At 39.4% G+C, this 26,944-nt stretch overlaps 1 protein-coding gene across 1 annotated transcript in view; it reads left to right on the forward strand.

The window, feature by feature from the left end:
• nbeab (neurobeachin b) overlaps positions 1–26,944 on the forward strand; it is a 451,655-nt gene that overhangs the window by 129,272 nt on the left and 295,439 nt on the right. Inside the window, exons 7-11 of the mRNA XM_058413684.1 lie at positions 2,851–2,970; positions 6,091–6,237; positions 19,626–19,823; positions 21,889–22,022; positions 25,448–25,556. Of these exons, the coding sequence (XP_058269667.1) occupies positions 2,851–2,970; positions 6,091–6,237; positions 19,626–19,823; positions 21,889–22,022; positions 25,448–25,556 (708 nt within the window). The remainder of the gene's footprint in view (positions 1–2,850; positions 2,971–6,090; positions 6,238–19,625; positions 19,824–21,888; positions 22,023–25,447; positions 25,557–26,944) is intronic.

The following is a 26,944-nucleotide window of genomic DNA, read 5'->3' on the forward strand; positions in this document are numbered from 1 at the left end:
ATATATATATATATATATATATATAGGTTATGTTGTAAGTCTGCAATTATTGACTGTGGATCATGAATCGATTCAGAGACATGTTCTCATATGTGCAGACTCGCTTAGCTTGTAGGGGAAAAAACAGCATTTAAGTGCTGGGTTACTCAATCCTCTTAATGGCTTAATGTCCCACTCCAGTATTACCTTGGGGATGATAATGGGGTTATCAAACACTTCCCAAAATGCATGTTCCAACTGGCGAAAGGTCTGTTGTAGGGCTATTTGATTGTGGCACATGGTGCTTGCTATAGTGTTTTTCTATTAATCAGTGAAATCACCAGAGACATCTTATTAATGTCTTAGGAGTGTACTGATAGGGATCTCACAAATATGAGAAAACAGTGCTCTAGAAAGTCCTTGCTTTTTCTGGGAGCACCATCATACTTTTCGAAAATGTTCCTGGTTGTTCAAGGTTTTATAATACAGGTATATAGGTTAGACAGTCCAGCTAATTTTCCATACAGTGTTTGTTCATTGTCCTCTAGTCTTTATCAGGGTCAGTATCTGTACCAGATTAGCAAGGTTTCCTGTAGTGGAAACACAGGGAGAGGAAAACTGCTGCTGTTTTCCTATAGCATGACCTTGTGTGGTGAAAGATTGAGGAAACTCATTGAGACCTGCTGTGTCCTTGTTCACAGCAAAGTTTTCAGGACAAGGTAGGTAGACACAACTGCGGGTTTCGTTTTCTTTTTAAACAATAACTTCAGCTTGAACAAAGCGAGTGAATGTGGCACTTTATAAAGAGGCAGAGTGAGAACAGACAAGAACTGGGCAAGGTTGAATGGCTAACTAAACATAAATGAGGGTCAAACCAAAAAAACACCTAAGACTACAAATGGTTCATTAACTTTGCTAGCAAAAGCTGGAACAAGATATCACATTAAATGTTCAGGTTGCTTTTTGTCATATACAGTAACTGCTGAGGATCCTGGGAGTTGGAGGAATAATGGGCACAGATGACGCAGCACCTTTCCTCCACCCTTCCTCACTTGAGGAGTGGTCTTTCTGCGGTGCCAATGGTGTCATGGAGCTGGGTGGTTATGGTGGCCTGTGTGGTATTCTCTGATTACAACAAAGAAAGATGTCCTCTATAGATTACAGTGAATTTTTTGTTCTTTGCATTCCAGCTTGTTAGAAAGTTGGGGTTAGAGGACAGGATCAGCGATTATACGGTATCCCAGGAGTAAACAGGGTTAATAGCCTTGCTCAAGGGCCCTACAGTGGCAGCTTGGCTGTGCTGTGACTTATATCCCTGACCTTCTGATCAGTAACCCAGAGCCTTAACTACTTGCAATGCTGGGCCTAGAATGTCATGAGTGTAATGCTCCTCTGGGCCATAACCCTTCCAGTCAATCAATTATTGGGATCTGGAAACACTGCACAGTGCGGTTCAATTGCTTGTTTCTCTGGTGTCAAGGAGAGCTGCAAATGATGCAGCATAATGGGAATATAGCATTGCTTAGAGGAAACAAAGGATATTATTTAGTGCAACACATGGAGGGATGTACAATTTGTAGAGCCTTGACAACAGGGGTAGTGGGGCTATCTGGGTGAGATGACAGCCAACACAGAGACAGTTCTTCCCTGGTGTTGGTCAGAGGACAATCTAGTGCTGCTGAGTTGCATTCCCTGAGTGGAAAATAAATGATGGTGGCTTTTTTTTTTATTTCAGTGAACAGTTTTAAAAGACAAACAGCCAGTCCTACAAGTGAATCTAGGGAAAGACTGCTGCTTCTCTTCAGTGACCCTATCCTCGCTAAGCCCTTAATGAAAGGTGGCAATGAGATCTGGTTCATTCTGTCCACTTCCAGCAGGCAAGTGAGAGGTGGCCCATCATGCTTTACCCATGAGGAGTCAGTTAAGCCACTTTGTCCTTGTCGGACTGAACATCTTCTGCGGCGAAGTATAATTAGCATTGTAAAAGGAAGCCTTGACGCTTAGTTGGATCACTGTTGTACTTGTCAAGTTGAGCGATGAGCCTTACACTAGGTGGTATTTTTGTGGATGGAATCTAACCCAGAAGTGTCATTTGCCGTACCTGGTTAGCAGGATTTCCGATAATGGCAGTCTTTTATCCATGACGTGACCTTGTAGAGTGAGATTTTGTCGAAACTTGTTCAAGCCTATTGTGTCCATGTTAGGACTCAAGTCCTCTGACATGAAGGCAGCTGCAAGTGCAGGCTTCACCTTGAGTCTGCAGTAAGCAAACCGAAAGAGTACATCTGGAATCTCGAAATGATAAACAGACAGTGAGACAGAGACTCAGACGATCGGCAAATTTTGACAGTTTACCTAAGTCTAGAAAAAACTTCTTACGAATGTTTTGTCACATTGCACAGCTCTGTAGCTGCTCGAGTCTCTTACTATTGCCACCACAGTGTCTACATTCCTGCTTGCAGCCTCGGCTTTGCTCTTTCTGTCTGATCTATTATTCATATCTCAGACCCTTAGATTTTACTGCCTTAGATGCCGTGCTTGCTCTGTTTCTTTGAAATTTATGGGCCCAGTAGCAGAGGTCACCTCAAGAGGAGTCACCTTAAGATGTTTATAGATGCGAACTGTAAAAAAAAAAAAAAAAAAAGAGAGAGAGAGAGAGAGAGAGATATCAGGCTAGAGATCTTCAGTTATTGTGAGCCACAGATTGTGCTTAATTCCGTTGAATTGGTCATTATGCAAATAACCGTATCTCGAAGGTCTCAGATTAATATTTCAGTGGAAATCTTTAATAGCATGAGTGAATCTGGGACATTTCACAGTTAAATTTGCAATAATGATTTCAATCATTTTCTTCTGTGTTGGTCTCCGCAGTGGTACATGATCAGCATCGTGCACATTTACAACCGCTGGAGGAACAGTGAAATCCGCTGCTACGTCAACGGGCAGCTGGTCTCATACGGAGATATGGCCTGGCACGTCAACACTAATGATGTAAGTGTGCATTCTGTCCACATTCATCTCCTGTTTTGATTTGGCCTGGAGCTGGTGTTTGATCATCGCTGTGCTGTGAAATTAGACTCCGACACATGCGGCCATTTATCTCGATGCTCAGTCAAGAGCGTGTTTATTTCTGATTTTCCTTTCCAGCATGAGCCACTGCCTCCGTCCCTCTGGTGCTACAAAACACTTATTTGAATAAGTCTTTGTCACTATGACAGATGGGGATGGGGAAATGATATCACATGGAACAAATGGATCATTAAAATACAGAATCTTTCTTATCTGTCTATTATCTATTCAGGGAAGGTCCGAGGGATGAGATGGAAATGAAATAGCGCTCCAGTGATGGGAAATAAAGTATTTGGACCATTTTCTGTTATTAATCATAATAGTGCATATATCCTTATTAAATTTACACACCTCGTTTCTTTTGACTTTGTGTTTATAAATATGCATAAGATATGTTTAAAAATGAAATAAACAGGGAAGACATATTCAGACACCAGAAATAACCAACATTAGCACTTTGCTGTAAAGCCACTGTTGGCAAGTACAATATTGAGATGTCTGTAGAAGTAATTAGTTTTGCAGAATTGTGCTTCTTTTTCTGAGTATGATGTGCTGAATTATTGAAGTAAATCTCTGTTTTTATTTTGTCTGTCCAGAGTTTTTTTTTCTGTCTTGAGTGTCTTGTTTTGTCTGGCCAGAGTGCATTGCTTTCTCTGCCCAGAGTGTATAGTTTTGTCTGACTAGAGTGTATTGTTTTGTCTTACTAGAGTGTGTATTTTGTCTGTCCAGAGAGTATAGTTTTGTCTGACTAGAGTGTTTTGTTTTGTCTGTCCAGAGTCTGTAGTTTTGTCTGTCCAGAGTGAATTGTTTTGTCTGTCCAGAGTGTATTGTTTTGTCTGACCAGAGTGTATTGTTTTGTCTGACCAGAGTGTATTGTTTTGTCCGACCAGAGTGTATTGTTTTGTCTGACCAGAGTGTATTGTTTTGTCTTTCCAGAGTGTATTGTTTTGTCTGTCCAGAGTGTGTAGGTTTATCTGTCCAGAGTGAATTGTTTTGTCTGACCAGAGTGAATTATTTTGTCTGACCAGAGTGTATTGTTTTGTCTGACCAGAGTGTATTGTTTTGTCTGACCAGAGTGTATTGTTTTGTCTGACCAGAGTGTATTGTTTTGTCTTTCCAGAGTGTATTGTTTTGTCTGTCCAGAGTGTGTAGGTTTGTCTGTCCAGAGTGAATTGTTTTGTCTGACCAGAGTGAATTATTTTGTCTGACCAGAGTGTATTGTTTTGTCTGACCAGAGTGTATTGTTTTGTCTTTCCAGAGTGTATTGTTTTGTCTGTCCAGAGTGTGTAGGTTTGTCTGTCCAGAGTGAATTGTTTTGTCTGACCAGAGTGAATTATTTTGTCTGACCAGAGTGTATTGTTTTGTCTATCCAGACTGTATAGTTTTGTCTGACCAGAGTGTATTGTTTTGTCTGACCAGAGTGTATTGTTTTGTCTGACCAGAGTGTATTGTTTTGTCTGACCAGAGTGTATTGTTTTGTCTTTCCAGAGTGTATTGTTTTGTCTGTCCAGAATGTGTAGGTTTGTCTGTCCAGAGTGAATTGTTTTGTCTGACCAGAGTGAATTATTTTGTCTGACCAGAGTGTATTGTTTTGTCTGGCCAAAGCATGTTGTTTTTTTTCTGACAATTGTGTATTGTTTTGTCTTTCCAGAGTGTATTGTTTTGTCTGTACAAAGTGCATTGTTTTGTCTATCCAGAGTGTGTTGTTTTTTTCTGACCATTGTGTATTGTTTTGTCTGACTAGAATGTATTGTTTTGTCTGGCCAAAGCATGTTGTTTTTTTCTGACAATTGTGTATTGTTTTGTCTGTCCAGAGTGCATGGTTTTGTCTGTCCAAAGTGTGTTGTTTTGCCTGACCAGAGTGTATTTTGTCTGTCCAAAGTGTATAGTTTTGTCTGACTAGAGTGTATTACTTTGTCTGACCAGAGTGTGTTGTTTTGTTTGTCCAGACTGTATAGTTTTGTCTCTACAGACTGTATAGTTTTGTCTGTCCAGGGTGTATTATTTTGTCTGTCCAGAGTGTATTGTTTTATCTGTCCAGAGTGTATTATTCCAAACTTTCTAACTTGTCTAAGATGGGTATAAGAAACAGACAGGATTATAGTACAGTTCATTGTTCATTGTTCTCTGCATTACTGTAGTTCCCACTGTAACTGCTGGCTTCTCTTTTAACTTCCTTATCGTTAGTCTGAAAGTGTATTGTGAAATCCTGGGTGGTTACTCGTGGTTCCATTGACCTTCAGCCTGCATATTATCGAACCACTTGTACTGATCTTTACAGTCTTCTTTATGGCTCTGTAGCTTTTTCCAGCAAAGCATTGTTCCATCATTTTGTCCCTGAGAACTTCAGCAAACTCCCTCACCTTCTCCAAGGTTATTACATGTTGTGTGAAATCTTCCTAATCAATGCCAACATCTTGTTTAATGACAAGAGCAATGTTGTTGATTTACTGTTGTTTTATTTGTTGTATGTAAATCGTGTCTGAATAATTTTTTTTTTATTTGTGAAACGTCTAAGCAGATTTTCCTCTCACTATATTTAAAATGATTATATCAGGCTTACCAGCTCCTCTGGAATGCAAAAGAGCAGTCTTCTGTTGTCCTCAATAAAAAGAATAGATAAGCTGTTTGATTTATGAATCTGGAACGAACGGGTATTCTGCAAGTGTTTGTAATGGACCCTGTAGACGCGCCACCTTTCCTTTTATCTCATATAATAATCTCTCGTTTTGGCTTATTTTATTTTTTCGTTTGAAAGATATGGCGCCCTCGCTTTCTGTCACGAGGAAGATGAAGAATGTTTTTACATTTATTTGATTTTCAAATTAGGTTTAATTTGATTCGATTTCAGATAAGCTTGAGCTGCAAACCTTTGAAGTCTTCACTTCTGTCTCTACTTTCTATATCTACAGCTTCTTTCCTGTTCATCCTTCTATATATTCTCTCACTTCTTTGCTTTAAAATCATTCTCACATTCTTCTACCTCAATGTCGTTCACATCTTCTCTCCTTCTCTCTCTCTCTCTCACTTTCTCTCTCACAGAGCTATGACAAATGTTTCCTGGGCTCGTCCGAGACAGCAGACGCTAACCGGGTGTTCTGCGGACAGCTTGGTGCCATCTACGTGTTCAGCGAAGCTCTCAACCCAGCGCAGATCTTCGCCATCCATCAGTTAGGGCCGAGCTATAAGGTCTGTAACAGTCTCAGAGAAAGACATTCAACACCCAGTTAAGAAGGAGCTTCGGCAAGTAGCTCATGACCCTGGAGTATTTTCATTTTGATGCTCCTGGCATATTTCTTTAACCAGTCTCTGCCTTATGATGCCACCAGTGTGTCCCTCTTACTCCTAGTACTCAAAAAAACAGGGCTGAATTTTTAAAAGTTGTCAATTCTGTGCAAGTTGAATAGCAAACTGATTTACTAATGAACATGACTCAGTACTCATGCTAGTTAACTCTCAGTGCCTGCCCCAAACCTGGATAAAATGGGATAATATGGGAGCATATGAAGGACAACAACAACTAGTCATGCAGGTAAACCTCATGTGCAGGTAAACCTCATTCCCCTGATTTCAAGAGGCGCTCTTGTGACTGACACTCATGGCTGCAATCTTTAGCCTCCTTGTTAGTGCGCCCACCTCCCATGCCGGAGACCCGGGTTTGAGACCTGCTCGGAGCAGGTGTGAGTAGGACCTGGGGGGTTACTTTGGTGCCATGACATGGATGGGAGTGAAGTTTAGGGGGGTGAGTGTAACGGAGGCCAGCGGTTGGTGCTGTGCAGGCAAACCTCACTTCCCTAGTCTCAAGAGGTGCACTGGCGACTGACACTAATGGCTGCACTCTTTAGCCTCCTTGTTAGAGCACCTGGGGGGGTTATACTCGAGTTTTTGGACTGGGAATAATTGGGCTGCTGCTGTGGACAGAACTATCAATCAAAGTGACACTAACCAATCTTAGGCGTCTGAGAGCTCAGGACGAAGAAGAGGGCACCTTCCTCTCTGTAATGCGGCCATGTTTAATAGTGATGCAAGAGGTGGAGCAATACAGTAGGTTGGCAACACAAATTCAACCCAAAGGTTGCTATTGAGTCACAGACAAATTAACAGTTGAATTTTCTTTGTATAATCACCACCAAGTGACACAAAACAGATGAGATTTAGTTTTTATTAAACCACAATTCAAGCTGTTTATTAGTGAATGTGTATCTGCACCTGTTGCTCCAGGAAGTCCATTCTGAATGATTATCTGCTGTATTAACTTAATATTCTGACAGTATTTTTTATCTCTAACTTTATGTTAGCTACCGGTACATACAATCGACAATCGAAGTGTTAATGTGGAGGTGAATTTTCACAGACATTTTTCCCTGCTTTTCTGGCCCTTCGCAATCAGTCACAACTAAATATAGAAAAAAATCATCAATAAAATCATTTCTTCCATCATTGTTGCTCTGTGATATAAACCATACAGCGGACTTCTGGCTTTCGCTGAACATTTCCTGAGAGAAATAGAGAGCAGAGTTTCTGTATTTTGTATAAAGGGAGCAAGTCAGGGTTCACTGTAAAACTGCTGAAACGTCAAGAGGTTGTTGGATGTGGTGTTTGGAATTCCAGCAAGGAATATGAAATAAGTCAGGGCAAATCTTTCTCGCTTTGGGTTTTGAAACACATTTCCATCCCGAGTAGATGATCTAATGCCCTTAATTTGCTTGCTTTCGTTTTTGTTTCTGAGCTTTTGTTCCAACGAGCGTTTGTAGAGCTTTTGTTTTTAATTGTGTCCTGGGGGTAAAAGCGAGTCAGCCGGTTGAGTCTTTTTAAAACGGCTATTAATGTTACTGTAATTAGGACCTGCGGCGATTTTTGCCTTCTAGTTTTTTATGGCATGTGAGCTACAGTTTTTAAAAGTAACTCTGCGTGGTGCTCATTGTTCTCTGGTCACAAGGAATTGAATCAGGTGACGTATTGTTACTCATGAAGATTGATCTTTAAGGTGTGTATTTCTTCTTTTTTTTTTTAAACGTGTAAATGTGTATTCTGGGTTAACCCCACAGATCTTCGTGTACGCTTGCAGCGCGCTGAGCCGAGGCCTGTTAGAAGATATAATATAGATTTATACCGCTGGGTTGTACTGCTGTGAATGTGAGCTGACAGCTGGGATTAGTTTCTCCTCCATCTCTCTCAGCATCGATGTGAATGATTGGAGTCCCACCACAAAGCAATTCTGATCAGCAGACACACAGTAGGTGGAGAGTTTTCTTAGAAAGCTTGCCAGAAAGGTTCACAGGGCATCTGGTTGCAGGTACAGATGTGCATGGAGAGGTGTTTAACTTTCATGCAGGTGGACAGATATGAAGCTTGCAGTGCTTTGTAATGCATTTATACAAGAGCATCCTTAGTAACTGCCTGGTCAGGATCTCAGTGGTTTAAATTAGGTTAATAATCTGTTTGTTGTAAATAAAGTACAGTTGGATCTCTTAGGAATTTTCATCTTAAGAATTGAAATTTGGGAATATTGGTCATATTTTTGGGCGGCTGGAACAGATTATCTGTTTATTATCCTTACATTTATGGCATTTGGCAGACTCCCTTACCCCAAGCAACTTCAATTTTGTCTCATTTTTATACAACTGAGCAATTAAACGTTAAAAGTCTTGCTCAAGGGCTCAGCAGTGGCATCTTGGTGGACCTGGGATTTAAACTCTTCCGATCAGGAGTTGAACACCTTAACCACTAAGCTACCACATCCCCTCAAAATAAACACAGATTTTATGCAAGTTTGGGTCGAGACGTGTCGTGTGATGTTGTTACAACACACTTTCAGCCAAAGCCTTCTTTCATTCACGTGCCTGGAACATGAGTAGAGCTATCGTAGAAAGGCAGAAAGTCTTTACACTGGTAGGAGTTTCCGGAGGAGAATCCGGTTCCAGAGAATCCATTTTACCAATTAAAATAGTTTTACACAAAAAAATAAAAACTCCACAGATTTTGAAATCAAGCACATGGCCAATCTAAATAAATGAATGAATGAATGAATGAATGAATGAATGAATGAATGAATCATCAGTCTGATTTTCTACTAGGATCTTAGTATATGTTGTTGTACTTTTGGCTACTTCTTGTTCAGGGTCGCCACAGCAGATCATCTGATCTGCCTAAATGATTTGGCACAGGTTTTATGCCGGATGCCCTTCTTGATTTTATCCAGGCTTAGGACCGGCACTGAGAGTTAACCCTCCTATTTTATCCGGGCTTGAGACCGGCACTGAGAGTTATCTCTTCATTGGCTGGGTTAGCTCCCTGCCCAGGAATCGAACCCAAGCTGATGCACTGAGAGCACTGGATCCTGCTGCTTGACCACCAGGAGGCTATTTTCTCGTTTTCCCTAAAAATAAAAAATAAATAAAAATCCACTTCCACCACTCCTGGTCCAGTCCAGGCTCTGTACAGCTTTTCGGTTCACTCAGGCATGAAATCCTCTAAGGATCTTCACCTCCAATTAGCTCAGAAACACACACCATCAGGACAGGCAGGTTATTAGAAATAATGAAGAGCCTGCTAAAGGGGCAAGCAATTACACACCACAGATGAACCAGTAATCTGTGTTTCCCCTGCCTGATTTCTCCGTCATCAGTTCACTCAGCATTACTGGACAGATTCTCTCTCTTTCCCTTTTTTCCCCCCCTTCTTCTTCCTTTTTGGTCTGCTTTCTTTTTACTGCTGAAGATGAGCCCTAGTGTTTGGTTGTGTGGTAGCCATGCTGCTGGGAGCAGTAATTATTTTCAGGATCTTTGTAAACCTGAGGAGATGATGATAACGCTGGGTCTAGTTCCCAACCTCGTGCTAGCATTCTACACCAATGATATTATTAGTATTTAGGCGTAACATTTAGTGTGTTGTGTGTGAGGTAGGATGCTGCCTGTAATATCTGGCCTATTAGAGTAATCTGTAAAGTGGGAAATACACAGATACAGTGCAACTCATACTACAAAATATTCATCTATAAGTAAAATTCAGCCACTAACAAGAGTTACTAAGCATGAGATGGATCTCAAATATCACAATGCTAAATCTGTCTAGATGAATTTGTTTCGGAATAACATCACAGCATTAGCTGGAGGTAAAACAAAGGGAAATCTATAGGCGGCCAATAGAAACCAGTACAGAGTCGGCTACACAAGGAGCGCAGATGTCATCTTGCTGTGTTGTTGAGACAGAATTGACAGAGTACAGGCTCCAATGTGAAGTTTTATTGCATACCTGCTGCCACTGCCAGACAAAAACCCGCAATAAAATGAGCGGACTGGACAGAAGCAATCATCAAAAATGCTCGTGTTTGCAGCACACACTTCAGATAAGGTGTTTTTCGTTGGTATGGTTTATGATTTGGTTACGTGTCTAAATACACTATATTGCCAAAAGTATTCGCTCACCCATCCAAATAATCAGAATCAGGTGTTCCAATCACTTCCATGGCCACAGGTGTATAAAATCAAGCACCTAGGCATGCAGACTGTTTTTACAAACATTTGTGAAAGAATGGATCACTCTCAGGAGTTCAGTGAATTCCAGCGTGGAACTGTGATAGGATGCCACCTGTGCAACAAATCCAGTCGTGAAATTTCCTCGCTCCTAATTATTCCACAGTCAACTGTCAGCTGTATTATAAGAACGTGGAAGTGTTTGGGAACGACAGGAACTCAGCCACGAAGTGGTAGGCCACGTAAACTGACGGAGCGGGGTCAGCGGATGCTGAGGCGCATAGTGCGAAGAGGTCGCCAACTTTCTGCAGAGTCAATCGCTACAGACCTCCAAACTTCATGTGGCCTTCAGGTTAGCTCAAGAACAGTGCGCAGAGAGCTACATGGAATGGGTTTCCATGGCCAAGCAGCTGCATCCAAGCCATACATCACCAAGTGCAATGAAAAGCGTCGGATGCAGTGGTGTAAAGCACGCCGCCACTGGACTCTAAAGCAGTGGAGACGCGTTCTCTGGAGTGACGAATCGCACTTCTCCATCTGGCAATCTGATGGACGAGTCTGGGTTTGGCGGTTGCCAGGAGAACGGTACTTGTCTGACTGCATTGTGCCAAGTGTAAAGTTTGGTGGAGGGGGGATTATGGTGTGGGGTTGTTTTTCAGGAGCTGGGCTTGGCCCCTTAGTTCCAATGAAAGGAACTCTGAATGCTTCAGCATACCAAGACATTTTGGACAATTCCATGCTCCCAACTTTGTGGGAACAGTTTGGAGCTGGTCCCTTCCTCTTCCAACATGACCAGTGCACAAAGCAAGGTCCATAAAGACATGGATGACAGAGTCTGGTGTGGAGGAACTTGACTGGCCTGCACAGAGTCCTGACCTCAACCCCATAGAACACCTTTGGGATGAATTAGAGCGGAGACTGAGAGCCAGGCCTTCTCGTCCAACATCAGTGTGTGACCTCACAAATGCGCTTCTGGAAGAATGGTCAAAAATTCCCATAAACACACTCCTAAACCTTGTGGACAGCCTTCCCAGAAGAGTTGAAGCTGTTATAGCTGCAAAGGGTGGACCGACGTCATACTGAACCCTATGGATTAGGAATGGGATGAAACTTAAGTTCATATGCGAGTCAAGGCAGGTGAGCCAATACTTTTGGCAATATAGTGTATTTCTTATGCATGCACACCTCATGAGAAACTGAGGAACACATTAAATGATTTCTCATATAACGCCACCTTTTTAGTGTGTAAGTTAACTGATAGCTAACGACTGGAGTCTAAGCAAATGAACCTGTTTGTGTGATCTCCCTTTCTACTGTTGCCAGAAGTGCTCGGTTTTTCTATCAGATAGTTGTAGATGTCCGGTCACTCAACCGGAGGTCATCCTGTCACATCGAGTGAGCGTGTACGGATCGGCCATTCTGGTTCTGTCTGTTAAAGTTAATTTTTTCAAATAACATTCAGGGTCCTGGTCAGAGAGTGACCTAAGATAGTCAGATAAATTTGACCAGTCATTGTTTAAAAACAAACAAAACTTGTAAAGTGGTCAGGGAAATCTTTCTGCCTCCACCTAAGCTCCGCCCACAAAAAAACCTCACAATGTTTACTAAGAGAAAAAGGGTCTGTTGTGTATATTGTGATGTGTGCTTAATATTCATTACACGCTAGATGGCAGCACCAGAGGTAATAGTGTACAGATCAGGAAGTTTCTCTATCGCCCGAAAAGTTTAGCTAGTCAGAAGGAAACGTTTCACTAAATGTCAAACGCAAGGCCTTCGTCTTGTTTTATTTGGTAGGATGTGGTAGCTAAGTGGATAAGAGGTAAGTCTCTCTAGATAAGGGCGTCTGCCAAATACCAGAAATATAAATGTAATTTGGTCCGTGTGAAATTCATGGACCAAAAAATCACGTTTCACACCATTTTAGAACTCACAGCAGATCTGTAGCATAGCCATCTAAAGGCATGTACTGTAAAACACCCTAGATACGTGCATTCTGATTCTGCCTGCAGTCCGTGTGCTGCACTTGATGTAAGTCACACTCACATCTTTAATGATTCAGAAGCACATCATGTGTCAGGTGCTGTTAATGGCGTAACCAGAAATTCATTTCTCTCGTTTTCTCTTCCCCATCTGTTCAAGTTCGAATGGACGGCAGACAGCAGGAGGAGTGCTGATGACATTAATTTGATATTTTGCTTAATCATTTAAAGCAAATCTTTCTGAATCTTCCAGTCTATTAACATTTATAACACTGGAACAGAGAGTTAATAACAGATGTTAATAACAGTTACTCACTTCTAAAGACAGGCTGTAAACGTAACCAGGATTAAGTCTTTAATATCTTAAAGCGATATCTTTATCCTAGGGGGTTGTCACTGGGAGGAGTTTAAATGAAGAATCTGATTCTTGCAATTTTGCCAATTCAGGTAGTTTTAAACAAAACGAAAAACAAACAAACAAACAAATGAAAATCAAGCATTTTGGCTCCAACAATTGCATAAATCCTGGAGGGAGTGTACAGGGGTGGTGTGTGAGGTTACTCGAGTTATTATCCTGTAATTCAGGGGTCTCCAACACGTCACTCGCGCCACTTACTTCTGAGTAGCTTGCCTAAAGGTTCATAGAATATATACAAAATTAATAAAATCAAATTGACTCAATAAAACCCTGCCCCTTTCCGGTGTTGTACTGAAATCATGTTTCCCTCCATGTGTACACGCATTACACAGTTTAATCCAGCTGTTTTCACACACAGCTAGCACCAAGACCGTACATGGAAGCGTTATATAAACTTAAATCTATAAGCATAAATTAAAGTAGTTTGGATAAAGTATAAAGAAAACACATGGCAGATCCTTTCAACTTGGAAGCTGCTGGGGATTCGACAGCGTTAGGAATAAAGTTACGATGCTGCCAAAGTAAAAGCGGTGAATGAATCTGTCCTGCTGCAGGAAGATGCAGGACGAGTGAGCTGTAGACTTTTCTTATCAGTGCAACTAGTGTTAACCCTAAACCCTAACCCTAACCATAACCCATTGCACATGCATATGAATGCCATAAAAATACTAATATTAGTAATTAGTATTAGTAAATTAGTATGAGTAAATATACTAATATTGTTTAGTTACATAAAGTCCAACAAAATTTCATGTCTCTGTTTTCAAACTTCAATATGAAAAGTGTTTTAATATTTTTGATCTTTTCCAGTCTTGATGAGGACATCAGGGTATGAGCCAGGAGAGTTATAAGTAACAAATTGATGATAAATAACAGAATCCATGAGAATAAACTACATCTGACAATAATAACTGTTTTTTTCCCCACACAAAAATAGCTTATTCAGCTGGTTTAGTTTATGGTAATAAGATATGTAAATAAATGTTACTAATAATATAATACAGGTAGCTCATGGCCAACTTTGTGTCAAAGTAGCTCCCAGAGGAAATAAGGATGGAGACCCCTGCTTTAATTCATGTGATTGATCAGAGAAAGGGATGAGTCATGCTCTCTTTCTGTCCCATCCAGTGACTAGCAGACCCACCACACTACTACTGAGATTAATTAGCATTACCCAAGATTTATTCAGCATAATGAGATTAACTTCCACAATATTAAAGTCTGTCTGATTTTCGTTCAGATGACCTAATCAGCCTTAGCAGTGGTTACATCATCCAGTGATGTAATGACGGTGGTGACCAATGAGAGAGGTGAGACAGGATAAATCAGCAGAGAGACGTGTGACTGAGAAACACAGGAGGTGAAGTCTTTAATCAGGGAAAAGTGCAACTACTCATCTAAATAAAAACTGGCAAAAGTTTTAGTACAGCTTCAGATTCCTCCCTCGAGATGAAGTAAGAAAGAAAGAAAGAAAGAAAGAAAGAAAGGAAGAAAAAAGACAGAAAGAAAGGAAGAGAAAGAAAGAAAGAAAGAAAGAAAGAAAGAAAGAAAGAAAGAAAGAAAGAAAGAAAGAAAGAAAAAATACAGACAGAAAGACAGACACAAAGAAAGAAAGAAAGAAAGAAAGACAAACAGACAGAAAGAAAGACAGACACAAAGAAAAGAAAGAAAGAAAGAAAGAAAGAAAGAAAGAAAGAAAGAAAGAAAGAAAGAAAGAAAGAAAGAAAGAAAAAAAGAAAAAAGACAGAAAGAAAGGAAGAGAAAGAAAGTAAAGAAGAAAGAAAGAAAGAAAGAAAGACAGACAGACAGACAGACAGACAGACAGACATAAAGAAAGAAAGAAAGAAAGAAAGAAAGAAAGAAAGAAAAATACAGACAGACAGAAAGACAGACACAAAGAAAGAAAGAAAGAAAGAAAGAAAGAAAGAAAGAAAGAAAGAAAGAAAGAAAGAAAGAAAAAATACAGACAGACAGAAAGACAGACACAAAGAAAGAAAGAAAGAAAGAAAGAAAGAAAGAAAGAAAGAAAGACAAACAGACAGAAAGACAGACACAAAGAAAAGAAAACAGGAAAGGAAAGAAGACAGAAAGAAAAAAAATTAATGAAATGAAAAAATAATCAAACCTTCTAACATTTAAATATCTGAACCTATTATGTAACTGAACTTAAAATAATAATCAATTATTAATATTGTAATAAAATTATTTTAAAAAATTTAGATTTTGAGATTTTCTTTTACTAAATAAAATCTGTGATTATTATTATTTTTTTTTTAACAATTACAAAAATAAAACCCATTTTCAAAAATAAATTAAATGAAAAAATGATCCAAAAATAATTTGCACAGATATTAACACAAATAAACCGCAAGCAGAAAAGGATTTCAGTAGAAATTGGTTTTCCGCCATCAGTTTTCGACACCATCTCCTCCGCGGTAGCCAACTGCTAAGTGTCTGAAATAGTTTTTTTGGACTGCAGCATGATTTTCCCGGTGTAATTTCTCTGTAGTTGTTGCCTCTTCCCCGCTGACACAGAAGATGAATGCTGTTTGGCTGTGTTTTTTTCATCAAAAGGCTAGTATTACATCATCAGTTATGGCCAGCGGGGTGTGGAACCTGACCAGAGCCCACAGAGTGCCCCGATAAGCATCCAGCCAATCGTTTCTTTTCTAATAAAGTGTTTGATTTGATTTTGGATGTAGATTTGCTGGTATTCATTGGCGTGTGATTTGTACGATGTACGTCTCTGTCACGCATTTGTGGAAAATGCTTTTGGATGTCGTGCAGGTCGGCGATTTATTATAAAGATAGAAATAAGTGTTTGTTTTCTCAGGAGTCTCTTCAGCTGAAAATCCAATATGCAGTATGCAGTACTGTACACTGCTGAGTCCATTTCTTTCTTACGGTCAGCACGGTCAGGGGCTCACAGCTGCAGCTTACAAACTGTTTCTCTATAGTCTCGGTGTAAATTCATCTGGATAAAGGCATATGCTTAATTAAATAAAACAAACAAACTAATAAATAAATATTTAAAAAGCTAAAACGAAATCTAGAAAAAAAGATAATAAAATAAAATCTAAATTAAAAATTAAATATACAGTTATAAAAAAATGAATGAATAAACAATGACAACAAAATATTTAAAAAGCTAAAAGTAACTCTAGATAGATAGATAGATAGATAGATAGATAGATAGATAGATAGATAAAACAAAAATAAAACCTAAGCAAGTAAGGAAGCAAACAAATAAATAAAACTTGTTTGCTTTTGCTTGTCATATAAAGATGCAATCAAACAAATAATAGGTACATAAACAAACAAATAAATAAAGACAGATAACCAAATAAAAATAACAAAATTAAACCTGAATAAATAAACAAATGGATATATAATAAATAACAAATAGATAGATAGATAGATAGATAGATAGATAGATAGATACATAGATAGATAGATAGATAGATAGATAGATAGATAGATAGATAGATACAAATGAATAAACAAACAAATAAATAAATAAATAAATACGCCTTTCCCCCTTTTTTCTCTTAAAAAATCCAGTGAAAGCGGGTGACAGGTTTATCATATCGCTGTGGAAGCAATAAAAGTGTAGGAAATGAAGCTTGTGCTTCTCAAGTTGAGTAACAGCAAAACAATAAACACCATCATATCACAAACTGAACATTTTATCCATGCAAAGATTCATTTCAGACGAATAAAAACTACAATAACCTGCCTGATGAGAGCGTGGTGAAAAATGCATGCTCTCAAAAGAAATGGCACCCCTACAGTATCCAGACTATTCATTATTTACAGACTCTATGCTATCTGACAACTATATCTGTATATACCATACAACAGCGTAGATAAAGTGCTAACATTAGTCAAGGACAGATGAGGGTTTCGCTTAAATGCACAATTCGAGAAGCTAGCATAAAGCTGCAACCTTCAGAGATCTGAAGCTAGCATGGAGGTAAACAAAATTAGCATAGAGCTAAAACACTGCAGATAAACATGCAGTTCTTTGGATCAATATTCTGATCGCATTTTCTTGCTTCTGGTCTGTTTGTCTGTACTTTTTCCTCTGAAGTTCACAGGCTTTCTTGTCGCTAGTTGATATCTGGCTTATTGAGTGACCGAGTGTGATGTGTGAGACGCTAAAGCTATCACATCCAGCGGCGGGAAATACTCCATGTGTCGGTGTCATGCTAGGATATCTCACCTGGATGATAGATTTGTATGTAAGAGCTGCTGCTTTAATCATAAAGACTGTCCTGTTGTTAGTTGAGGATTCTGCTGACATTATAGTCTCTAGTTCCAGTCAGAAGTATATTTTAAGATTGTGCCTCAAATTTACATCCAGATTTCCATTCTATTATTAGTATTGATTATTGATTATTAAGTTATCTAGTATTGATTATTAAATTCCATTATTGTCATTCCACAAGTACAAAAAAATAGTCTAACAAATAATCTATTAAAATTATCTAAAAATTAAAATCTATTAAAATAGAATAAAAAAATAATAAATAAAAAATAAAACAAAATAAAACAAACAAAATCAAATAAAAAATAAAAATAAAATAATATAACAGCAGGATCTAAAAGTTAAGGAGAAGGAGAAAGTTGTAGTTCAGCTACATGTTAAAAAGTAGTAAAATCTTTTTTTTTTTCACTGATCACCTGCACACTAATGGATGGCTGAATAATTTTTACTACACAATACATTTGTGAAAATCCATTGGCTGCTATCTAATAATTGCTCCAAATGATTTCATAGCTTTCTTCTGAATTTTTAGTCTTTTGTTAAATATTTTCCAGACCGCTTGTTATCTAAGTGCTAAATTCAGCTTCTTTTTTTTTTGTGGTGAAGTGAAAAAAAAAAACTTAACTGGACGGGGGTTGAAAATGACTATCATTTACCATAATTTGAGTCTGACTTCCTTCCTCTAAAGGTACATTTTTAAACCCAGTGTACGAATAGCATAAGGCATTTTAATCACATAGGAGTCACGCAACGTTCACACGCAACAATTTTCAATGAGAGCTGCCGACTTTCTGAGACATGAGCGACAGTGAGGGTCGACGGTTAGATGTGGGTGTGACTACGAATGGGAGTGAAGATGGTAGAGGTCACGTGATCTGTGGGAAAGATCACACACTGCTTCTCCTTCATCTCGTATGATACGATGCAGATAAACCCTGCTGAATTGTATACCCAAACACTAAATCTACCTCCAGAAGTTTCATTTTAGAATCAAGAAAATTGATTTGGAATGCTAGATACGTCACTCACCCGATAAACGTTATTACTATGGCAACCAGTATTAGGAACGCCTACCTCATATTGACTTTATAGTACAGTGACTGGTGACTTGCAGCGATAATACCCTTTTTACCAGCACACTGGTGTTCCATTCTGATGGAAGGGAAATGGACTTATAACGGAAATGGACTGATTTTCAATCAGTGTAAATAAATGAATGGCTGTGAGTCTGATATAAAATGAGTCAGGGCTCTGTTGGAGTTCAGTATGTTTTAGATGTGTGTTTTTCCCTCTGTTGGATAACCTTACACAGAATTTTATTGGTTGAAGATCACATTTAAGCTCCTTTTTACATGAACAAACACTTGGAGCATCTCAGAGAGCAGAAACGGGTTCGATATCAATGTTTACTTTGAAGATTTCTTCTTTGTTTGAATATATTTTAAGCTATGAATATGTCTCCACTAGAAGGCTAGGTAAAAACAGAAATATTTATGAAAAGCTGCAAATTCTTAAAGCCCTTATTAGCCCTTAACCACCACTGTGGAGCTTGACATGACAAAGACATTCAATGCTGAACATGGACACAACCAAACAGGAGGAAATTCAATTTTCCAGCCACTGGGAAAAAGAGTTAATAAAGACTGAGTGCTTCTTTAAGTGTTTAGTGAAGAGCTGAGTCTTCAATCTTCGAAGTCCTGTGAGGATGGATAGGAGGTGTGTGTGTGTGTGTGAGTCCCACAAGAATAACTATGAGACAGTCTGAAACAGACTCTGATTAGACTTACTATGTGAGCTGCGTTTCATTCTGGAGGCAGGAATCTTGATCGTTCTGGAGATCAGAGCCAGATATGAAAAATAATATTTGCTCATAGCCAGACAAAATCCCAGTATTAGTATGCAGGTCCAGACCGGATTTTGGGCTTCTTGTTGCCTGGGTTCGGAATTCCTGGTTGAAGTGATTTACTTTTGGTTAATTCCCAAAATCAAGCAGAACTTACATGTAATCATACCTTCTCCTAACAGACAGTGGTGTTCACATCTGGAAGGCCTCAGCTTCTCATGTACAGGCTGTAGATTTTTTCAGTGTAGAAATGTGAGTTAGAAGCAAGATTGGGAAAAAAAAAAAGAAAAACAAAAGAGTGGGCAAGATCGAAGTGTTATTTGACATCAGGATCAGTGTACTATAAATGATGACTTAATTACAGCAATGCACAACTGCCCTCTTCAGCTCCAGCCATGATGGCTTTTCCTCGTCTCATTCATAATTCATCATACACTCGAGGCTTTGGATGATTTTAATCACAGCATAAAAGAAACCTGCCGTATCGATTCGACATGAACTGAGCGATTCCTCTAGCTGTTTCTGTGTGCTTTTGTTATTGCAGATCTTTTACAATAGATCTCAGATCTTGATCTGTCTTTGTGTTTCTCCACAGAGCACGTTTAAGTTTAAGTCGGAGAGCGATATCCATCTGGCTGAGCATCATAAGCAGGTGTTGTATGATGGGAAGTTGGCTAGCAGCATCTGCTTCACCTACAACGCTAAAGCCACGGATGCTCAACTTTGTCTGGAGTCTTCTCCCAGAGAGAACGCCTCGATCTTTGTCCACTCGCCACACGCCCTCATGCTGCAGGTGTGTCTCTCTCTCTGTCTGTGTCTATGTATTTGAGAGACTGTATGTGGTGGTGAAATATTTCTATGACCTAAGATCATACTCAGGCTTAAGCATAGACCCACTACCTTATGACACAACACTGCTGAATACTGTTGAATCTGATTGGTCAGAAGGTTGATTAATTCATTTTCTATAATAATCTGATTTAATATCAACAACTCAGATGCTTCCCATAAACTAATAATAATTTAAAAACTAGATTGGTAAAGTTTGTCACAAAAAAGTGTGATGTTGACAGTCTGGAATTTTCAAGTAGTTGATAGATAGATAGATAGATAGATAGATAGATAGATAGATAGATAGATAGATAGATAGATAGATAGATAGATAGATAGATAGATAGATAGATAGATAGATAGATAGATAGATAGATAGATATACTATATTGCCAAAAGTATTCGCTCACCCATCCAAATAATCAGAATCAGGTGTTCCAATCACTTCCATGGCCACAGGGGTATAAAATCAAGCACCTAGGCATGCAGACTGTTTTTACAAACATTTGTGAAAGAATGGGTCGCTCTCAGGAGCTCAGTGAATTCCAGCGTGGAACTGTGATAGGATGCCACCTGTGCAATAAACCAGTCGTGAAATTTCCTCGCTCCTAAATATTCCACAGTCAACTGTCAGCTGTATTATAAGAACGTGGAAGTGTTTGGGAACGACAGCAACTCAGCCACGAAGTGGTAGGCCACGTAAACTGACGGAGCGGGGTCAGTGGATGCTGAGGCGCATAGTGTGAAGAGGTCGCCAACTTTCTGCAGAGTCAATCGCTACAGACCTCCAAATTTCATGTGGCCTTCAGATTAGCTCAAGAACAGTGCGCAGAGAGCTTCAGGGAATGGGTTTCCATGGCCGAGCAGCTGCATCCAAGCCATACATCACCAAGTGCAATGCAAAGCGTCGGATGCAGTGGTGTAAAGCACACCGCCGCTGGACTCTAGAGCAGTGGAGACGCGTTCTCTGGAGTGACGAATCACGCTTCTCCATCTGGCAATCTGATGGACGAGTCTGGGTTTGGCGGTTGCCAGGAGAACGGTACTTGTCTGACTGCATTGTGCCAAGTGTAAAGTTTGGTGGAGGGGGGATTATGGTGTGGGGTTGTTTTTCAGGAGCTGGGCTTGGCCCCTTAGTTCCAGTGAAAGGAACTCTGAATGCTTCAGCATACCAAGACATTTTGGACAATTCCATGCTCCCAACTTTGTGGGAACAGTTTGGAGCTGGCCCCTTCCTCTTCCAACATGACTGCACCAGTGCACAAAGCAAGGTCCATAAAGACATGGATGACAGAGTCTGGTGTGGATGAACTTGACTGGCCTGCACAGAGTCCTGACCTCAACCTGATAGAACACCTTTGGGATGAATTAGTGTGGAGACTGAGAGCCAGACCTTCTTGTCCAACATCAGTGTGTGACCTCACAAATGCGCTTCTGGAAGAATGGTCAAAAATTCCCATAAACACACTCCTAAACCTTGTGGACAGCCTTCCCAGAAGAGTTGAAGCTGTTATAGCTGCAAAGGGTGGACCGACGTCATATTGAACCCTATGGATTAGGAATGGGATGTCACTTAAGTTCATATGCGAGTCAAGGCAGGTGAGCGAATACTTTTGGCAATATAGTGTAGATAGATAGATACTTTTAGAGTTGAGCGGATGGATAGAGTGCCAATGATTAATTATAGATAGATAGGGTGCCAATATTTTTAGAGTTGAGTAGATAGATAGGGTTGGGCAAATAGATAAGGTGCCAATACTTTTAAAATTAAGCGGATAGAGTGCCAATACTTTTAGAGTTGAGTGTATAGATAGGGTGCCAGTACTTTTAGAGTTGAGTGTATAGATAGGGTGCCAGTACTTAATGATAGATAAATAGTGTGCCATGCCTTTATTCTCAAGTAGTAATAATAAAATGATCTTAAAATGGAAAACTTTTGATTTCTCTCTTGTGTTATTTTCAGTTTCCTCTCCAAAAAAGCAGATGTGAGTCCATGCTGTTTTCATCATTTGTCTTTTCCTCTGCAGGACGTTAAGGCTATCGTCACACACTCGATACACAGTGCCATCCACTCCATCGGGGGCATCCAGGTTCTCTTCCCTCTCTTCTCTCAGCTCGACTTCCATCAGCACAGCGAGAGTCAGGTGGAGACCGCTGTTTGGTGAGTGACCTTTTCTGACCTCGTCTTACCTCACCAGTGTAGGACATGATCACCATCAATTCCTTGTAGTTTATAGGACTAGTGAATGGGTTTATAAGCCATGCTTTGTCTGCTTTGACAAATTCCAAAGCCTGTCCGCATCATAAAAATAGAATCAATAGGGTTTTTTAAAAGTTAACGTTGTTCTAAACCCTGCTTTTAACCCCGGTTAGAGAAATGTTCCACACTTAATATTAGAAGCGGGGTTATAATTTTGAAGTGGGGTTAATTAACACGGCTTTTTACCCTGGGGTCATGAAACTCTGCTTTTACACTGTTAAATCCACACTGTGAAAAGATGCAGTGTAAAATTCTTACGGCTCGTTGCTTAGCAAATAGAAAGCCAATCAAAAACAGTTTGTGAAAACATTATATTATGTGAAAATGCAGGCCGTGGCAACCCTTAACAAAAACAGCTCGGTAAATAGAGTCAGGCGGTGAAACACTGAACATCAAGGAAGTAGTGAGGGAGAAATACGTCACACTGAAAAAGCAATAAACCTGATAAAGTTGTCAGTACCTGCATTTTTCTCTCACTCAATTGAAAGCGTGAGACCAGCCAAAGTGGTCAGAATTTGATGCTGTAAATGTGCAAATATTTACATAAGACTGAGCTTAAGGTGAGGTTTAGGAATGTACAGTGTAAAACGGCAGATTATGAAGAGCCAGGATTAATTGTTAATCCAGGTATGATCAGTGAGAAAGCTCTAACTACATAACCTGGGATTCAGTTTAACTGGAGTTTACTAGGACCCAGGGGAAATATTTCACATATGAAAAGCACTAATAAGTATTAAAATATACTCAGAATTGAATTCAGTGAAATGACAATAAAATATAGAATTACTATATAGGTGGGAAAAAGAAGAAAGTATATAGAAATGCAGATCAGTGTAGAACTGTGTTGGATTACTGATCAGAAGGTTGTGAGATCGAATCCCAGGTCCACCAAGCTGCCACTTCTGGGCCCTTGAGCAAGGCCTTTAACCCTCAGTTGCTCAGTTGAATTAAATGAGATACAGTGGAACCTCAGCATACTAATGGTTTAATTTTTTCTGGAGGTGAGTTCTTAAGGTGAAAATGTGTATTACAAAACAAAATTTCCCATAAGAAATAATGTAAATGCAGATAATCCGTTCCAGCCACCCAATGATATGAGCAATATTCCCAATACGGAGCGTATGTAAACTGTATGGCTGTTTACAAAGAGCTGACCCAAGCCAAGCATTCCATGTCAAGGCTCCTCACAGGAAGTCATGCCACCAACCTTGGGCTAAAAATAGAACAGACCGCCCATATCACCAATACAAAACAAAAAAACACCCGAAAAATCACCTAGCTGTTGAATGCATGTTGAAGGCAACATTGGTGGGTTGACTCTTTCCAAACAGCTTTCGCTGATTGAAAAAAAAACAATTCTTAAAATTCGTAAACTCTCTTCGGTTGGCCTCACTTGGCTTTCCACTGACGCAAACAAGTTTTGAAAGGCTCCCGGACATACGCGCAACTTAGCCGGCGTTCGGTTTGCTTCGGTTTGTTCGTAGGCCTTAAAGGCTTCATATGCTGATGCAAATTTCTTGCAATTTTTTAATTCCCAAGGCGAAAATTTGTAAGGGAGAGCATTCATATGCTGAGGTTCCACTGTAGATGTAAATCACTATGGATGAGGGGTCTGCTAAATGCCATAAATGTAAATGTAAACTGTACGTCTATTAGGAATGAAGTGCAGATTGTGTCAAAAAGAAGCCCAAAATAATTTTCAGGTTCTAGGGCATGTTCCTGGATGAGGGCCTACATGGCCTGCTGGAGTTCCTCAAGCTATTACTTGACAGATATATTAGTGCTGTATTCTTTCTTGTATGTTGAAGGGTGCTACTGATCCGTGATAAGAATGCTAAACACGGTCTCTGTCCAGCATTTAGGAGTTCAGCTGGACAAATCGTAATGCAGGATTTAGACTGAGGCACTGAGCATTACTCTGATTCCGGGTCAGCTGTTCTGACTCCACTCATCCCAGCTTTGTGGCCCTCCAGCTAACTCCAATTATCCAGTGCTTGCTTTACAGATATGATCTTGTTCTTTCTGAGGTCTGAAGAAGCACATTCAAGTTAAAAAAATATGTCAAAAGCCATGTAAGGTCTAATTTTGCATAACCAAAAGCAGTAGTGTGTAACGTGCAGGCTGGATGATGTGTGTGAAACAAGCGTGGAAACCTGGTGTGCTCTTCATGATGGGCGTCTGAGAATCCTACATGGCACAATACAGGCACGGGAACAAATGACTAATACGTTCTTCAAGGCTTTGTGAAGAACAATGGAGGATAGAAGACATTAAATCATCAGCAGAGGAGGAAAAAGTACTGAGAAATTGGACGGAAAGTCAAAATCATACTCGATTAAAATGTAGAAGAACTTGAGTTAAAGCCAAGACATGTCTGCATTTAAAGATACAGAAGCATTCAAGAGTGAAATGTAGAAAGATTACCCCAAGTTCATCACACTCGATCCTGCATGAATCGCTAGTTCACTAAACACGAAGATGCTAACTCTGACAATCCTAGAGTTTGGCTAACAGGTGTTCAACAACTTTGCTGGAATGACAGCTAAGGTACATTATTAATAAAAACAAAAGGGAATTAGTTTAACACACTCATTCACAAAACAGAACTAGCTAGCTAACTTAAAAAATATACATAAAAACCTACATAGCTAGCTAATTTAATACAGATTAGCTAATTTAAACCTACTAAGGTATCTTATTTAATTCAGATTAGTTCATTTAAACCTACTTAGCTAGCTACTTCAGGACAGATTAGCTCATTTGAACCTACTTAGCTAGCTACTTTAAGAGAGATTAGCTAATTTAAACCTACTTAGCTAGCTACTTTAAGTCAGATTAGCTCATTTGAACCTACTTAGCTAGCTACTTTAAGAGAGATTAGCTAATTTAAACCTACTTAGCTAGCTACTTTAAGTCAGATTAGCTCATTTAAACCTACTTAGCTAGCTACTTTAAGGTAAATTGCCCAAATCTGATTAGGTAGCTAATTTAAAATGGATAAGATAATTTAAACCTACATAGCTAGCTAATTTAATCCAGACTAGCCAATTTATACCTGTTTAGGTAGCTAATTTAAAACAGTTTAGCTAATTTCACTTTGCTAGCTACTTTAAGGTATATTGCCCAATTTACTAGCTACTTAGCTAGCTTATGTAAGTCAGATTAGTTCATTAAACCTACTTAGCTAGCTACTTTAAGACAGATTAGCTCAAAACACACTTTCTTTGCTGGAAGATGCAGAAGCATATTTGCTTTAGCATTCCTTACCTTTACCTCATGGGACAGTTCAGGGTTCATTGTGTGTATTTCTGTGTGCTGTGTAACAGTGCCAGTCTTCTGGGCTTCCTGGTGGAGTTGCTGAAGAGCTCTGTAGCCATGCAGGAGCAGATGCTGGGAGGAAAAGGCTTCCTGGTGATCGGATATCTACTGGAAAAGGTTGGTGCTTCTCACATTTCCACATTTTTACCTTCCAGTGCTAGTATACCAGCAAGCTCACATCTCCAGAATTGATATTGGGACCAAAATAGATTAAAATCAAGAGATGTTATAGTACAGAGTAGATACCTGGTGTGGAAAATGAACACTCATGTGTGTACATGCTGTTGTGCTGCTTTTGTGTGGACATGGAACTGCATGGACATGGAGACAGTTACACGTTCTCACAGGTTCCACTGAAGAGAAATCTCCCTGTGTTGTGTTTATGGAGCTGACCGCAGATCATTCTCCTGCAGATATATTACACAATGCACAATATTATACCAATATATTATTATACACATTACATCGATCAGGCATAACATTATGACCACTGACAGGTTATGTGAATAACACTGATGATTTTTGTCATTTTGTCCTCAAAGTTGATGTTAGAAGCAGGAAAAATTTGTTTGACCATGGGCCAAATTGTGATGGCTAGACCACTGGTTCAGAGCATCTCCAAAACTGCAGCTCTTGTGGGGTGTTCCCGGTCTGCAGTGGTCAGTATCTATCAAAAGTGGTCCAAGGAAGGAACAGTGGTGAACCGGTGACAGGGTCATGGGCGGTCAAGGCTCATTGATGCACATGGGGAGAGAAGGCTGACCCGTGTGATCCAATCCAACAGACGAGCTACTGTTGATCAAATTGCTGAAGAAGTTAATGCTGGTTCTGATAGAAAGGTGTCAGAATACACAGTGCAGGACGGGTCAGGGCTGTTTTTGCAGCAAAAGTTGAACCAACACAATATTAGGTGGTCATAATGTTATGCCTGATTGGTGTATATGAGCATGCCTTCAGTGTAAGAGCTTTGCGATTTAATTTATTAATCACCAGAAATACAGCTAAATACTGAAAGCGAGCCATGAATTATTTGTGCAAGTGTTTCGAGCTCTCCGATTTGAACTGACGCAGTCCAGAAGCCCCGCCCCCGCTCTCATCACTGAGTTTGAGCAGACATCCTGGCGTTCTGTCACGAGGAATGGAGAATGGCTTAATAAAGTTCATTAATCTGAACGAAAATCTGGCAATGTAAAGGTTCTAACACAAGACTATTTAATGTCAGTTAGCTACTGTGTATTTATTATGAATGTCTGAAAAATGGTTGGGTTATTTATGGTGGTTGAGATGTGTAAAAAAAAAATCAGAATAACAAATCGGAAAACAAAACAAAAAAAATCATGGATTTGTTATTTTTTTGCATTTTATATTTTGTTTTCTGATTTGTTATTATATTTTTATATTTGTTATTTTGTTTTAGTTTTTGGGATTAGTTGTTTTGATTAATTGTTTTGTTTTCTGATTTGTTGTTTTGTTTTTGGATGTTATTTTGTTTTGCACTTCTCGGC

Source organism: Hemibagrus wyckioides, linkage group LG17 (assembly GCF_019097595.1).
Source record: "Hemibagrus wyckioides isolate EC202008001 linkage group LG17, SWU_Hwy_1.0, whole genome shotgun sequence".
Lineage (NCBI taxonomy): Eukaryota > Metazoa > Chordata > Actinopteri > Siluriformes > Bagridae > Hemibagrus > Hemibagrus wyckioides.